We start from the raw sequence: 16,381 nt of genomic DNA on the forward strand, positions 1-16,381 counted from the left end.
CACCTTTGGAACCCAGTCTTCAACTCATTCCTCATGTATTGCTAACTCTGAAACATACTAATTATATCAATTTGCATCAGTTGTTTATATAACTAAAGCAACAAAACACTTTTTTTTATAATAGCTCTTTATTTCACAACCCCAGCAATCTCCACCCTACTTAAAGCACCTCCAAGATAAGCACAGACTGTCCCCAAACTGCTGCCAAGATTCACCAGCCTTCCCTCTGGGGTGGCTTACCTCACCCTCTATCACAAAGGCACAGATGTCACCTGAGACCCCAGTGTCAGTGTAACTGCACAGCATACTGATGTACAGTCCACAATGTATTAAAGCATAGAGCTGCTTCCCAAAGTCTTGTAGATTTTTTACTATAATTTTAGACTAGGCCAATGTTGGCCCAAAAAAGGATCTGAACTTTCTGCAAAGGCTGTGTGCATTAGCCTTTAAGAGCAGAAACACGTATCCACTCTGTAAAAGCGACTCCTAAAAGCTAGAAAATACATCTCTCCCCAGACTCTGGTTACCCACTTATGTCCAGGTCCCAGCTAAGGACATTCTAGGTTTGATTTCCAATAAGGGCTGTTACCAATTCAGTGTGTGGAGCCATCTTCACAATGATGGTTCAGCTGCAGCTGAATCACATCCAGGGACGGAGTCTGAGATGCAGGGGTCTTGTGCTGTCTGTTTGTCATCCTCCTCCTCCTCAGGCTGCTCTGGGCTGGCAACACTCTCATTGGTAAGAATGACACCCTCTTTTTTCTTTTCTCCCAATACCTCCAGACCCATCATCCTGAGATAATGAAGCCGCTCATTTTTGGGCACAAAAGTTCGAATAGAGGCCTTTCCCCGCCACCCACACAGCACAATGGGGCATCGGAGGGTGTCTGGATTCGAAGAATCTGGTTCATACTTCAGCACAACACTTCCCTTTGCGAGGTCCTTGACTTGACTATAGGCCTCACTGCTCAGTTTTCTAAAGAATGGGTTCTCTTGGGACAACAGTGTCTTCATATCTTCCACTGATACAGTGATGATTCTTGAATTGATAAATGGATACAATGTATATATTCCCTCCTGTGCCAAACGGAATGCACAGTCAAACTCTTCTCCACTGTTATTTCAACCCCAGACTTTTATGCCAGTATTAATTACCTTCATCTTCTCGCTGTTATTCAGCAGGACATTCCTCAGCTCCTTGGAGACCATATAAAGCTGCCGCTTCTTTCCTTCTGTGGTTCGGGTTAACAAATTCATCGTCGGGAATGAAGGATCCAAGGCATAAAACTCCTCAATAGGTGGGAATAAAGGATCATCTTCAGGAATGAACACAAACGGATCTTCTTTAAATCCAAACAACTTCATTTTCTTCGATGGAGGAGGGCCACACACGCCATCTTTCTTCTCATTCCTCTCTGCGTTCTCGGTGCTGTGAGCTGCTTCTGAGTCACCAGCACTTTCCAGCTCAGACTGCTCACTGGGATTTCCTTCTGTGGCAGCCACAGAGCTGGATGCCCCGAGCTCTCTGGCCTTTGCAGATTTACTCTGTACCTTGGGCTGGCGTCTGTTCCATGGCATTGGTGCTTTCTTGACCACCACTGCCACAAAGAACCCTCCAGTATTCTGATGATGAGGCAGTATTCGAAGGCATCGCTCCAGATGCATCGGCTGAAGTTTTTTCAGGTCCTCCGGTGGGAACATGGTAGGCCGTATTTGCGTGTGCCTGCCCTGGGGAACCTTATGCCAGTCTGCAAACCACTGCCCGTCTCTAGTCATGACCTTCCACTGTGAGACTCCAGGCATCCACTTTAGTCCTGGCAACTCAGCAGATACATCAGCAAGCTCGAGAGCACCTTCACTCCTGTCCAGCAGAGCTGCTATCACCGCTTCATCCTCCACAGGGTTCAGGGAGCAGGTGGAGTATACCATCCTGCCGCCTTCCGCCAGTTGCTCAGCACCCCGAGTTGCAATCACAAATCCCTCTGGAAAGGGCACACTCATGTCTGCATGCAACATTTCAATTAACTGTGTGGTCTTGGATCCAGGGGCTGCACACATGTCTAAGATCTTATGATGGGGCTCAACGTTGAGCAGCAGTGGAGGAATCATGCTGACAGCCTCCTGGCGGCTGATGTTTTCAGACTCAGTCTCGCTGACCAGGAACTGATGAAACTTTGCCAACAATGGGGACTTCCTCAAGATTTTCCGACTTAAGTTTGTGTGCCAGGCAAGTTCTTCAGGGTACCAGCTTAGTGGCTGAGGGACTTCAACTTTCTGTCCGTCTACCTCCAGATCCTCCAACTCCTTAAAATACTTGTTCTTCAAGCAATGGAGAATCTCTTTTGCATGGCTTTTGTAACCAGTGATTCTCAACGTGGCTGGGAGGGGCTCTCGAAGCGAGCCCATGAATTGGTCCCGTTCTCCCTCCGGCACAATCTTGAGTTCCTGATAGTAGTGCTCGAAGAGCTTGTTCTCCTTTATGATCTCGGGGTATCCACCTTCCCAGCCCCCCTGGCTGCGCTTTCTGCCGCCGTCGCTCCTGTCTTCCTCGACCTCAGGCTGAGGCTGCTGCTGGAACCGCCGGCCCCGCGCCCGCCGCCCCCATGGCCCACGCGGCTGCACACGCAGAGCGCAGACAGCGACCCACTGCACAGCACGCACCAACAAAACACTTTTTTAGTCTAGAAGTATGCACATAGGCAAATAAATGCAAGACTTTGGGGCTAGATTGATGTCTCAGCTGTTACATACACTGAATGCTCTCCCTGGGCACCTAGATTTGATTCCCAGCTTCCATATGCCTGATCATTGTATACATATGGTAGAAAAAAAAACTCATACGCATAAAAATGTTTTGAAAAGACAAACCATTTAACCATAAATATATGAAGCAAACAAATACTCTTAATGTGTTCTTGCTGGCTTAATTTTCTTTTCCCTATTGTGATAAACACTGTGACAAAGAGCAACTTGAAAAGAAAAGGAACTTTTTCATCTTACAATTTATAATCCTTTGTAAGGAGAAGTAAGGGAAGAAATTCAATGCATGAATCTTGAGGTAAAAACCAAAATGGAGATCTCGGAGGGATGCTGAGTATTGCCTTATATCCTGTTGCTTGCTCAGCCTGATGTTTTTAAGATCTAGGACCACTATTTCTGGGTGTTAACACTCACAATTTAATTGGCTGTCAACTTCAATTGTTATTAAAAAAAATGCCCTAATGGACTTCCCTACAGGCCCATTATATGGAACTATTTTCTCAATTCAGATTCTCTTTTTCCTGTTGAGGGTACATGTTTAGTCCTGAAAATATTTTGTGCTTCAGGCACAAGATTCAAAGTATCTGAGCTGGAACTGACCTGAAAGCCTCTCTGTGAAGACTAGCTTTTGGGATACTAACAAGGTGATATGCAAGCTTGTAATGGAAGCAAGCAGGCAACAGTTCTACCCATCTAGATAACTATGAACCACAGCAATGACCCATCTCTCAAGATGTCCAAATGTGTATTTGTGGTATTTATATCTTGGTTAAAAACAGTGTAATTAGACTTAAGGCCCACTAAACAGGAGGGAAAACCTGACTAGTACTGGAAACGTAGGCAATATGGAGGGTAAGTGAAATCACAGATCTACATAGAATCTATAGCCACTTTTATTCCTAACTGTATTCTTAATATGTTTTCTTATACACACTGTTAAGAGTAGTCCTCATCAAAGAAACTTATCATTGTAACAGGTCAAGAATATTGCACAAAACCAGAAATGATCAAAATGCAAAAAACAATCTATTGTTTGGTGGTCAGCTCTAGTCAGTACATGTGTAGTACAACTCTTTCATTTAAGCCTCAAAAAACATCACAAAAAAGGGGGCAAAAATATATTGAGAGCTAGGTGATCAGGAAGTCAAATGTGATAAAATGTATTTCATAAAAGATAGGAAAGGTTCAGCCAGGAAAACAATGTGACTTCCTAAAGAATACCCAAACAAGGACTATAGAATTGAACCTGCTAATGTAAAAGTGGAAAGTAACTTGGGGGCCACATACATAAACAAAGCACTACAGGTAACTAATTAATGCTGACAGTTGGAGGAATATTCTTCCCTAGGAATGATCTCCTAATTGTCAGATAGGTCAGTATTGAAATCACATGCAGGTAACACTAAATAGACTAAGCAAGTTGTATACACACACACACACACACACACATATTATTTATATGTATATATACACATATATACATATATATATTATTTATATGTATATATACATATATTCATATACATGAAATAAAGATAAAAATATCTTGTGAATTTGAGGTAGGGGATTATAGGAGAGATTTGAGGAAAGAAAGGAATGGGACAATTGATATAATTATATTTAATTTCAAAATAAAAAATAATTGAATAGGAAAAATGTATTTCCTCTTCCATGTTATGTAGAGGCTTTCATCAAATTGACATGGGTCAACCACCCCCTCATAAGTTTAGCACTTCAGACTGACTGAACATGTTCTGAACGCAGCCATTTCCTTTCCTGGACCTTGCTTATTATATCTGTGTCTCCAGAAAGAGTAATTGTAGGCTCTCAGAGGAAGTATAAACTGGTCTTAAGCAGTGAAGTGGGGAATTGTTCCTTGTAGTTGTTCAGCTAGGAGAGTTCTCCTCTCCTACTTAAGTGAGGGGATCAGGGAAGATAACTGTAAATCTACTCACCAAGTTCCTATTAATTGCACTTTCAAGGGAAAGTAATTGTGGCATTAAATCACCGTTATAGATTTATTTAAAGATTCATTGTGTTCCAGTGCACTTGCAACAACAGCTTTCACTAGTAAGAGTAAAATGAATTATCCCGTGTTAAGGCAAAAGTCCCCAGGCCTTTATACAAAGACTTTGGTCATAGCAGTGAAGGAGTAAATTAAAGGGTCTGATGTCTTCTGACCTCCAAATGCTCCACACACATGTGGTGCTCAAACATAAAAACACTATAGTCAATGACATAAAATAAGATAAATAATTCTAAAAAATAAATTATGAAGGGACGGTAGCATTGAATCCATTGGAACTGGAGTTACAGTTAGCTGTGAGCTAGAGTGTGAGTGCTGAGAAACACTGTGGGTTCTTTACGAGAGCAACCATTGTTCATAACCACTGAACCATCCTTCCAGTTCATCAAATGTTTGACTTTAACTCACCCATGTGCAGATCTAAAGCATCAACCCATGTTGTGGAACTCAGGGCACAATGCCATGATTATGAGAGCTCGCAGTAGAGACTGCTCTCTTGAAGAGTTTAGAAGCAAAGAGAGAACAAAGTGCCAGGGACAACACATCCCTAAAAGTCCAATTGCTTCTTCCTGCAGTAAGCCTCACTCCCGAAACTTTCAGCACCTTCTAAGTAGCTAAGAATTGAGCCTTAATGAGAGCCTCCAAGACACACTACACCTTAGGGCAAAAACACATATGTTCTTAAGATACAGACATGACACAGTGTTCTTGTTTTTGTATTTTAATACCTATCCAGGCTGCTAAATGCTCTTCCTTATGTGGATTATAACTCTTCCCACCCCAGCCCCTGATCAGCTGCATATTAAAGGTTTGTGGGGATTAGTCTCAGTTCCCTGGAAGGTGAAGGGCCTTGTGTGCAAGCACAAGATTATTTCCCATCTTCCATTAAACATCACAAAAACTTTACTTAGTTGCTTGTTCAGCTGCCTTTCCTTCACAGTTCATGCTTACCTGTGAAAATATGACACTGTCCACAGTGGGCTTGAACCCCCTCTATAAATCAGAAATCAAGAAAATGTCAAATAAAAATGTCTATGGGAAAAAATATGAAGAAAACTTGTTAGTTGTGATTTTTCTCTTCCCAGGTATGTCAAGTTGACAACCAATATTACTTATATCACTTATTAACTCTGAAGGTTTTTTTTTAGACTTTATTTTAAAAAATAAAGATAAAAAATTTTTAAACATTTTGCACAAATGTATACAAATACAACTGTGTCGGTGCTTGGCTTTTTTTTTTTTTTTTTTTTTTTTACAATGAGCAAAAAGTACATGTAATACAGGGTGTAACCCAGAATTTGTCAATGTGTTCTTGGTGTGTAAGGATTGAGCATGAATTTTTTTTTTTTGTTTTGTTTTCTTTTCTTTTCTTTTCTCTTTTTCTTGGACTTCACATAGTCTGTGAGTTGTTTCTGGGGCAGTGCGAGCCTCTGGGGTTAGCATCCCACTATCAGTGACTGCATATTATGTCTGTTCTTTTGTGGCTGGGTTATCTCACTCAGGATGATATTCTCTAGATGCAGCTATTTTCTTAAGAATTTGGTTAAGTCATTGTTTCTGGTGGCTGAGTAGTATTCCATTGTGTAAATGTACCACAATTTTTGTATCCATTCATCTAATGAAGGACATCTGTGTTCTTTCCAGCTTCTGGCTATTATAAATAGAGCTGCTATGAACATTGTGGTGCATGTATCTTTGTTGTATATTAAAGTGTCTCTGGGGTAAATGCCCAGAAGTGGAATAGCTGGGTCTTCAGGTAGTACTATGTCTAATTTTCTGAGGTATCGCCAGACTGATTTCCAGAGTGGTTGTATCAGTTTACAACCCCACCAACAGTGGAGAAGTGTTCCTCTTTCTACGAAACCTTGCCAGCATCTACTGTCATCTGAGTTTTGGATCTTGGCCAATCTGACTGGTGTGAGGTGGAATCTCAGAGTTGTTTTGATGAAGGTTATTTTTTTTTTTAATATAAACTACCTACTCACTCTGGGAAAGTACCATGTGCTCTTCATCTACAATTGTTAAACACCATTTTCATTTTTCTTACTCAATGAGATCCAAGATGTGAAAGGTGATTTTTGTCTGCCTTAAAACTATCTTAAGTTGTTTTCCCTAACTCTGTCTCTTCTTTCTTTTCTTCCATTCCTGTCATGACTGGCACTGTGACAAGAGTAGAACATTAATCCTCAGGGGTTACTAAGTATAGAGCCAAGAAAATGTACATGCATTCACACACCTGAGTAAGGGTTTGCACTGTTGAATGAAAAGTGAGTAACCTATTGGGCTGTGTGGAATGCTCAGCATTTAAGCAAATGATCTTCTCTTTGAAAGGATCAAAATTAACTTCCCAGCACACATCTTGAGTAGCTCAAAGTTTTCTTTGTAACTCCAGCTTCAGGAAATCTGAAACCTCTTTCTGGCCTCCCAGAAATTTACCTGCATATACACATGTGCACACACACACACACACACACACACACACACACACACACACACAGGCACATACATACACACAGTTACTTACCTTTTTAAAAATAGAATCTGAAAATCTATGACTTTTAAGTATTCATGTTTTCGATTTAGTCATAGAGCTTTGCAGAGATGAATAGCTTACTCGTAAACAGTGTATACAATATCAGTTACATTTAATTCAAAGATTTCAAGTTTGAATTATTGCACAATTTTAAATATTGGCTAATTATAACATAATTTGTTAATGTTATGCAGAATAGTAATCTTCTCAAATCTCAAGAGGAAAGAAAGTCAAAAAGATAAATGATTTAAAGTGTCTAATGCTTTAAAATCTATACAAAGTAAGCAGGCTGATGATTATATGTTTGCCTAGATAAAGGAAAGACATAGTAAAAATTTCTAAAGGAACTAGAAGCATGAAAGATTTATGTGCTGGATTACCTTACTTTAAAATTATTTAAAACCCCTTTATAAGTTTACAAAAGACTTCCTCATATTTAACCATCTATGGAAAAAAATGATCCAGAAAAATTACTTCAAAAAGAGATGTGATGGTGTTTATTAAAATGATGTACAATTCAGTAAATTTCCTGACATAGAATTATTCCATAGGATTGATGTGGAATTGATTTACAGTCTCCAGAGGCTCACTGGAGCAGAAATCATCAACCAAGACAATAATTCATGCATCAGTCCATCCTCAGACTACACTGTGAGTGGATTTCAGGCAATTTCTCATATCCCACAGTAATGTGACTCTTATATTCTCCATCTGTTCTTCAACAATCGTGTCTGACCTTGAGTGGACCTCAAAGACCTCTTATAGCTTAGTGAACCAGCTAAGAAAGTCATGAATACTGCAGAGTTCTGTGCCCCTTAGACAGTAAACAACCCAGCATTACTGATTGTTGGCATTAATTCAGTCACTGGATTTATGATTGTCTCCCAAATTCTCATTTTTTATGTACTACTATTATCTGATTAAACATAACTCACTAAGTGAAACAATGCCTCTAATAACTGTTTGGAGATTTTTCAGTGTAAAATGAGATATAAGCTTTGGATGCACTGCAAAGTCCATCTTCATTGCTTTTAAAACCATCTTCTACTCCATTATATATGTGTGAACTTAGCCTTTATATGTCTTTGTGCAAAGTATATGTGCCTTGTATTCACAGAAGTCAGAGGAGGACATCAGATCTCCTGGAACTGGAATTAAACACAGTTCTAAGTCACCACACCTTAAAATAGAACTTGGATCCTCTAGATTAGCAACCAAAGCTTTTTTACCACTGGACCATCTCTATTTTCTATTGTATCCATTCTAAAGGATGCCTGGTGTCTTTTGTTTATAGGTCTTATGTTTACCTTGCTTTAGCTAATTAGCTCCCAACTCTTTAATGAACTAAAGTGGAAGATCAGGTACACGTGCATGTATTAAGGCAATTTAATTGATAAGCGCAAATAATTTTCACATGTTTGTTGTTCCAGTGATGCAGAAAATGAGAAGTAAGCATTCATTACAGTTATTTTCTATATTTTAATGTATTCAGGAGAGACCAGAAGATCAGAAAATTTGTTTTAACATATATTTTCAGGTTAATAATTGTTTTGCAGGGTAATATTTTACTGGGCTGTAAAAATATAAACATAACATTTGGGCTAATATTTTTCTAACTTGGAAACAAATTGTCCATACAATAACAGTATCAGGTAGTAAAAACACTGTGACCATTATGAGCCAAAAACACATTAATGCCTTTATTTTTATTTTTGGTTTTCTTTGAACCTTGATTTATTTTGTTTAATACACGAACACAAATTGAGACCAGGTCATTATCAATTATTTCAATCTATTCTGTATTTTCTCCTAGTCCTTCTAATTTCCCTAAAAGATGGTATTTATTGTTTCCTTGTTCCTTTATTTACAGCTTTCTTACAGAAATACTTACTAGTCTATTTTTATTCCCCTTTTTGGCTTTATGTTTTAATCATTGTCAGTCATATTACAAGCACTCCCCTGGAATTTAAGATTTTCTATTTCACATTATGGCTCTAAGATTCATTCTAAACATCAGCTTCACTAGTTAAAAATGCTGTGTTTTGATGTGATGGTTGATGTTGGTTTTCAAGTTGACTGATTTTGGAATCGACAAGATATCGTTCTGTGCACCTGCTGAGCGATGTTCTTGCTTGTGTTAGTTGAAATGGGAGAACCCACTCGAAATGTGATTGTGCCTTGTGGTAGCAGCCATATGTGTTTTTCCCACTTTCCTTTATACATCCTTCCTATCATGCTGGCAAGTTCACCCACCCTTTTAATCTCTTATTAAGAGTTCACCTATCCTGTTGCTGCCTCTGCGGCTACCATCATTTGCTTGTTTGGCTTTCAAAGGCAGACTAGAAAGCAGTGTCTTAGTTAGGGTTTTACTGCTGTGAACAGATGCCATGACCAAAGCACTTCTTTTTTAATTTATTTATTTTATAAAATATTATTATAGCTCACAAAATTTGTTACATAAGAATATATGATGAATACACAATTTTTTTTTCTTTTTCTTTTATTTTCTAAGAAGGACTGAGGGTTCCACATTTTGGCCTCCCTTTTTGAGCTTTATATGGTCTGAGAGTTCCTTCTTGGGTATTCAGAGCTTTCTATGGCTAGTATCCAATTATCAGTGACTGAATATCATGCGTATTCTTTCGTGACTGGGTTACCTCACTCAGGATGATATTCTCTAGTCAAATCACTTCTTATAAAGGACAACATTGAACTGGGGCTGTATTACAGGTTCAGGGTTTCAGTCCATTATAATCCGAGTATTAGCAAGATAGCATCCAGTTAGATATGGCAAGGGAGGAGCTGAGAATTCTACATTTTGATCTGAAATCTCCTAGAAGACTGGCTCTCATATGGTTAGGAGGAGAATCTCAAAGCTCACCCCCACTATATAACACTTCATCCTACAACGTCTCGCCTCCTAGAGTTGGTAGATACCAAGTTTGCCATCTCTATAGTTTGTGAGCCATTGTGGGATAATAAACTAGATTTGTGAGACAATCTAAAGAGTGTCCATCTTATCATTTTTGTTCTTCTAGTGATCTATAACTAAGACAGTAACTATAGCATAGTTCATTTTTTTCTATCCTCATAACCACAACATTTGGGTTCTAATTCATTTGACACCATATTTCACTAATCTTCTTTTCTGATTTTGAATCTATAATCCTGTAGCTCAGTTCCTAATGAAAAAAAAAAAAAACAACTCAGTATTCATTGTGCATAGAGGTGCAAATTTACTTAATCCAATGCTCCATTTTGAACAGAGAAGTTCAATGCAGTGTGAAATCATAGTTAGAGACTTGGACCCAAAACTAAACTGCATTACACAGCAATGAAGGAGTCTTCATCAAAGCAGAGCATCCATTTGAGACTTTAGATTTCATTACTCCATTATGTAACTGTCACAATTCAACCCAGTATTCCCTCTGCTATAGATGCTCCCAAAACCAGGTAGGTGCTAGGCAACTTCAGACTCTTCATCCCTTGCAACACAAAATGCCTGTGAAGTTTTCCATTGAGTCCTACACTGTTCACTCTGCTGAGACTTGTCTTCTGGCAGAAACCCAACTACATTCACTGACTGCAAAGTTTTATGTACTACATATTCCACAATAACTTGTGCCATGACATCCTTCAATTCTGAGGAAGTATCTGAGAATATGAGAGTCCCAAGAATTGGGGGTGCTTACTCTATCATTCAAGTCACATGTATGAGGAGCAGGGAAGCTGGGGGTTATAGTAAGGTTTTGGTCCCTGAAGTGCCCTAACTTTCTTCTAAGGATTTGGCTGGTTTGTAGGTTACATAAAGTTTACTTTACAAACCTAAGTTTTTTTCTTTCTCTAGTTACCAAGACAAAACAAATTTACTTCAGAAAAGGAATAGGCAATTATTTTCTATAAAGAACTAGATAACAAATATCCTAGGCTTCTCATATTTAGAGCCACTGTACAGTAACACAGTTCATCTATAGAGAGATGTCTGAAGATCACATAGAAATCCTTGAGTCACATTCTGTCAAAACTTTCCTTACCAAAAAATGGGTGGCTAACTAACTTTGTTTAGCAGCATGCAGTATTATGTCAACTGTTACAGAAAATTAAATTTTACTTTTTGATCATCTACTGACCTGTACCAATGTGTAAGACTCATGGGTTTACACCAGTAACTTAGTCTTCTCTTTTTTCATTGTATTGATTATTAATTATTTTATTGACTACACTCTTGCATTGCTCACAAGAGAATAATCCACTTCCACCATGGCTAATTACTCCACAGCCAACAGAATCTCCAGGACAGAAGACAAGAAACAAAGTTATAGAAAGAAAACTTATTGTAAGATGTGAACACAGAGAGTCACTAATGTGTTGAAGCTAAAAACAAAGCATAAGAAACTCCCAAGTAGCATGAGTTTAACAATGTTAAAGTGGGAATGTAAGACTAACACAAGCTCATTTAACTTCAGAATAATTCATTCTCTATCTTTGTCAACCCATTCTTTTTCTCCAGAGATCTTATAGACTACTGCACTATACAGATCCAATAAAGCATAACACAGATTCCATGATTTTATTAACTATATCTAATAACTAAACTTTAAATTGCCCCAATGTTCTTTTCAGCACAATCATGTTTAGTCTGGTGTTTTTTCTCATTATTTGAGAATACATCACAAGTTTTAGGAATATGCCTTCATGAAAGTGCCTGGAAATTCTTCATGCTCTCAAACTTCACATGTAAAATAATCTATCGAAGAAACTTTATGTCTTCTAATGTACATTGTCATCAGAACACCGGTTTGGGGGGTTAAAATTGCTGGTTATTACAAGAAGGTTAATTTTCTGGATACTTTTTAGGTTGTATGGATAAGGGCAATTAGATATTTATATATCTACATATCATATATCTATATACTTATATAATTTTATCTTGAATCTTAGTTCTCTTTATGATGCTATGATAAAATATTCTGGTCAAATGCAACTTGAAAGAGAAAAAAAAATGGCATATAGGTTATAGTTCATCACTTGGGCAAACCATGGCAGGAATTTAAGATAGGAACCTGGAGGCAGAAACTGTGGAAGGATGGTATTTACTGGCTTGTTCTCTGTGGTTTGTTCAGCAAGTTTTTTTATACAGCTCAAGGCCACTTTTGTATGGATGAACTTGCCCACCTGGGGTCTCACACAACAATTAGTAACTAGAAAATGTGTGGTGAAGACAATTCTTCAGGTAAAGCCCAGCATCCTCATTCTAGGTAACTGAATCTAGGTTTGTGTCAAATTTAGAGCTATAATTGTCTATGAGATCATGGCACTGGTAACATTTATGATCTTTTTGTGATTTTAATAACACCCATATTGGTTTTACTTAGTTTTAAAAGGAGACATTTTATATATGAATACTAACATTCTACTATTCATTAAAGTACTGAGATGGAATTTCTTTTCACTTGTTCTTGTGCTTTGATGCATTTGACTCAGAGGGCTGGACAGTTAGGGATAGGAGCACTGCTGCACTTCCAGAGGTTTATTTCCAGCACATACATAGCAGCTATCAACTGACTGTAAATCTAATTCAAGGAATCAGATGCCCTCTCGTGGCCCACAAGGGCACTTCCATGAATGTCTTGCACTTCTACCAAGGGTAAACACTCACATGCATAAAATGAACAAATTTAAAAGAATTGTAAAGATATCAAGCTGAGTATGTACAGCTAAAGACTGGTGTAGCAAGTGCCACTCATTCTTCTCTAGTTAATTCTATACTGATGTAGGGTTTCTTTGTTTCCGGTTGCAGAGAATCATTTATCTTGAGTAATGATATATGTTTAGGGTCTGTTAACTCAGGGTGACATAAACAAGTAGAAAATGATTGGGAATGCTTTCAGACCTGGCTTGCTTCACTTCACTTCCTTCACTGAACAATAAAGGTCTCTAGGAATGGCCTAGTTCACTCAGGTCTGATGGAAGGGCAAAAACTTGGGTTTTCAGGAATTGGGCACCCTCTTCTTTTATGTCTCAAGCTGTTGGTGCTAGTAATGTTCATAATCTTCAAATATCCTGCCATTTTCCTTTGACTTTCCAAGTTCACCTGCCCTTTTCATCAAAGTTCACTCTCCCATAGGAAATTACATCTGAATTCCACCATCCTGATACTTGTCCAGTTGTTTCTGAATTTTTCTCAATTGTCAGCAATGTAGCCACTCTAATCCCAAACCCCATACTTCTGCCAGCATGGACTGCTCCCACTTCAACCTTGTTACATTTTGTAGAATGTAGCCTTATACTTACTACATAACTTCTCCTTTATTTCAAGTGGGAGTTGGAGGGTTTCCTCTCCTTAATGGAGAGAGGGGATTGCTTTATAATCCTAGTATTGTATGTAACAAATTTAAACTCTTTGGAATTTAAGGAGTGAAAACAAACAAAAAACAAAAATGTCAAGCCTGCAGCAAGCCATGCTTCTGCAAGGACTAAGAAACTATAAAAATCTACTCTCTCTCTCACTCTCACCCCCCCCTCTCTCTCTCTCTCTCTCTCTCTCTGTGTGTGTGTGTGTGTGTGTGTGTGTGTGTGTATCTGTCTCTATTTTATCTTTCTCCACACAAACACCACCAGCTAGGTAAGTGGAGGAACTGGTGCAGGAGGCCCCACATACCTTTGCAACTGAGAGGGTGATTTCACAACACACAGAGTTCCCTGAGTTATCCTTAGGTTCTACACTCAAAGAACCCTGAACTCTGTCCAAACTCAATGAGTTTCTGGAGTGTGGTGAGAACGCACAGGTACTTAAGTGGTTTCAGAAAGTCATGGACCATTGTGAATAATACTTCAATTTTAGCACTTAGTTCTGACATCTAAATGAACTCAGCACTTACCGGAAAAAGTATTTATGGTTTTATGGAACATGAGAGCCAATAAAATTTAAAACGATTTCATCACAGTGAAAACCAAGTTGTACTCTTGAATATCCAATGTGTTTTTCTCTGATATGATAATTTAATAATTACAAACTAAAATTGCTCCTATGTACAAACGAGAGTTTTGAAATAGCACAGCAAATAGATTATTGTATCAAGGGTTTACTGTGTTCATCTTTTGCTTGACTTTCCGAAGTTAAGGTGGACTTACTTGAAGTTTATTAAAAAAAGAACAAAACTGTTGAAAGAGTGCCAAAGTCAGCATAAAGCCTGATCTTTCAAAAAAAGAACAAAACAACATAAACAAATGAACAACAACAACAACAACAACAACAACAACAAAACACCAAGAAAGAAAAATCCAATGGTAGGGTTCGTTGTTATCTGGGTCCTCTGAGAAGCAGAAAGCAAGTTTGCAATTGATTTCTTAGGTATATGCTGTGCCCGAGGGCTAAAGGGGAAGACCTACAGGGAGCAATCAGTGTGTATTTGGTTAATGGACAAGAAAGAAAAATGATTTCATGGGAACACATTGCATTGTAGCACATTAAAGATGTAATTGAAGACATCACACATTCCTCTAGAACCTGAAGTACACTGTGGTCTTTGCCAGGCTCAGGCATGACTCTGACAGATTAATAGAATAGAGATCATTGAATGAGCAGATGCTAGATTCAGAGCTCAGCCTCTGGGGCAGGCAGTCTGTTACTTACCCCTGCTGTTACTTGGCTCCTCTTTCTGTCTATCTCTCATGTAAAGTAAAGGAAGCAAACTGCCTCACCTGCAGCTAAGTTGACAGCCTATCTGTCTTTTATGCAAAACTACATATTAAAATGCACTGCATACCTTAGAATTTTCTGTTTCTCCCAGAGTAAGTCTCATGGGAGAATTGACCATGGCTTAAGGAACTGAGATATTCCAAACTGTTAAACATCATGACAGAGAGAAAAATGTGAATGCCTTGGATCACAGAAATACTATTTTCAAGAGGAATTTCACTTCCATAACTAAGAGTAGGGAGCATTGGAGGACATTGGCCCATGTAATTCATTAGGTATTGCTTTTGTTTCTTTACTTTTCCAGTGCTGACCTAAATAAATTATTCTTCTACTAAACTCATTAACTGATGATCAGTGCAATTACTGTGAGCTACTCAGTGGTCAAGAGACTTGATTATTAGTATCTCAGGTCAAGAAACTGACATAATTTTCTCGTTCCCCAGCCTTGATAGGCATTTTTATGCTAGTGACTTCTTCTATCCTTGAGGTTTCTTTGGGTTTTGAACTCACAATACTTCACAGCAGTTTGTCCTCTTATGGTTCACCTTTTTCTTGTTTGTATGTGTGCATGCATATTGTGAACACAGTCTTCATAGTAGTCTCTTGGCACATAGACACAGTATTTCCCAGAAATACTAGAATTTAGTCAGAACTAATAAGAATAATTTAGTCACCTCAAGCCATTTTTACCTCTGAATTTGACCCACCATCTTTCAGGCTTGGATACAACAGAGTATCTAGCTAAGTATGTATAGGCAGGTAGATGGTGATTCTTGAGACACACATTTTAGATATGCTGATTTCAAACTTAACTGCTGCAGTAAATAGTAAATAGATGGCTTAACCTTTTATGCTGCACTTTTGCAACTCATGCTTGAGGTCCTTAGCTCATCATGCACTGCTGGAATCTCTAACTTGGTGGCCTGACTCTGCAACTATGAACTCTGGCACAATTAACTCCACCACCACTGTTATTTATGTCCCGGGTGGATATAACTGCCCCGGTTTGTTGATTTCACTCACTTACCCTTGGTGTGTTGTTTCCAAACCTTAGAGACACATATCTCAACTCTGTGGCAGGATTGGTGTACTCTGCCACTATACCCTTTGAACTCAAGTAGTCACATCAAAGAACACAGCAAGCTACTCTGACCCAATAGATATAATATACATTGCTTAACCTTTATAATTCGAATTATCTTGTGCAATTCTATCCCTTATAAAACATTCATTGCAACCATATATATGAGGAAATGTGAAGAGAGAAAGATACACATTTGCCGCCGCCATTGTTCCTCCCAGAATATTTCTCTTCCTTTTCCATTTTCCTAGCCTTTTCTCTGTCTACCTCTCCACTGTC

General features: G+C 38.5%; 1 protein-coding gene across 1 annotated transcript; it reads right to left on the reverse strand.

The window, feature by feature from the left end:
• Positions 1-592: 592 nt before the first annotated feature.
• LOC308418921 (RNA cytosine C(5)-methyltransferase NSUN2-like) lies at positions 593-15,139 on the reverse strand (the record flags this gene model as incomplete). Its single annotated transcript, XM_080914446.1, is given in 4 exon segments — positions 593-1,122; positions 1,126-2,646; positions 5,738-5,779; positions 15,089-15,139. Coding segments are annotated over 4 exon segments (2,124 nt in total). The 3' UTR covers positions 593-612.
• Between the last annotated feature and the right edge of the window lie 1,242 nt (positions 15,140-16,381).

This window comes from Micromys minutus (assembly GCF_963924665.1).
Source record: "Micromys minutus genome assembly, chromosome: 3".
In the NCBI taxonomy this organism is placed as follows: domain Eukaryota; kingdom Metazoa; phylum Chordata; class Mammalia; order Rodentia; family Muridae; genus Micromys; species Micromys minutus.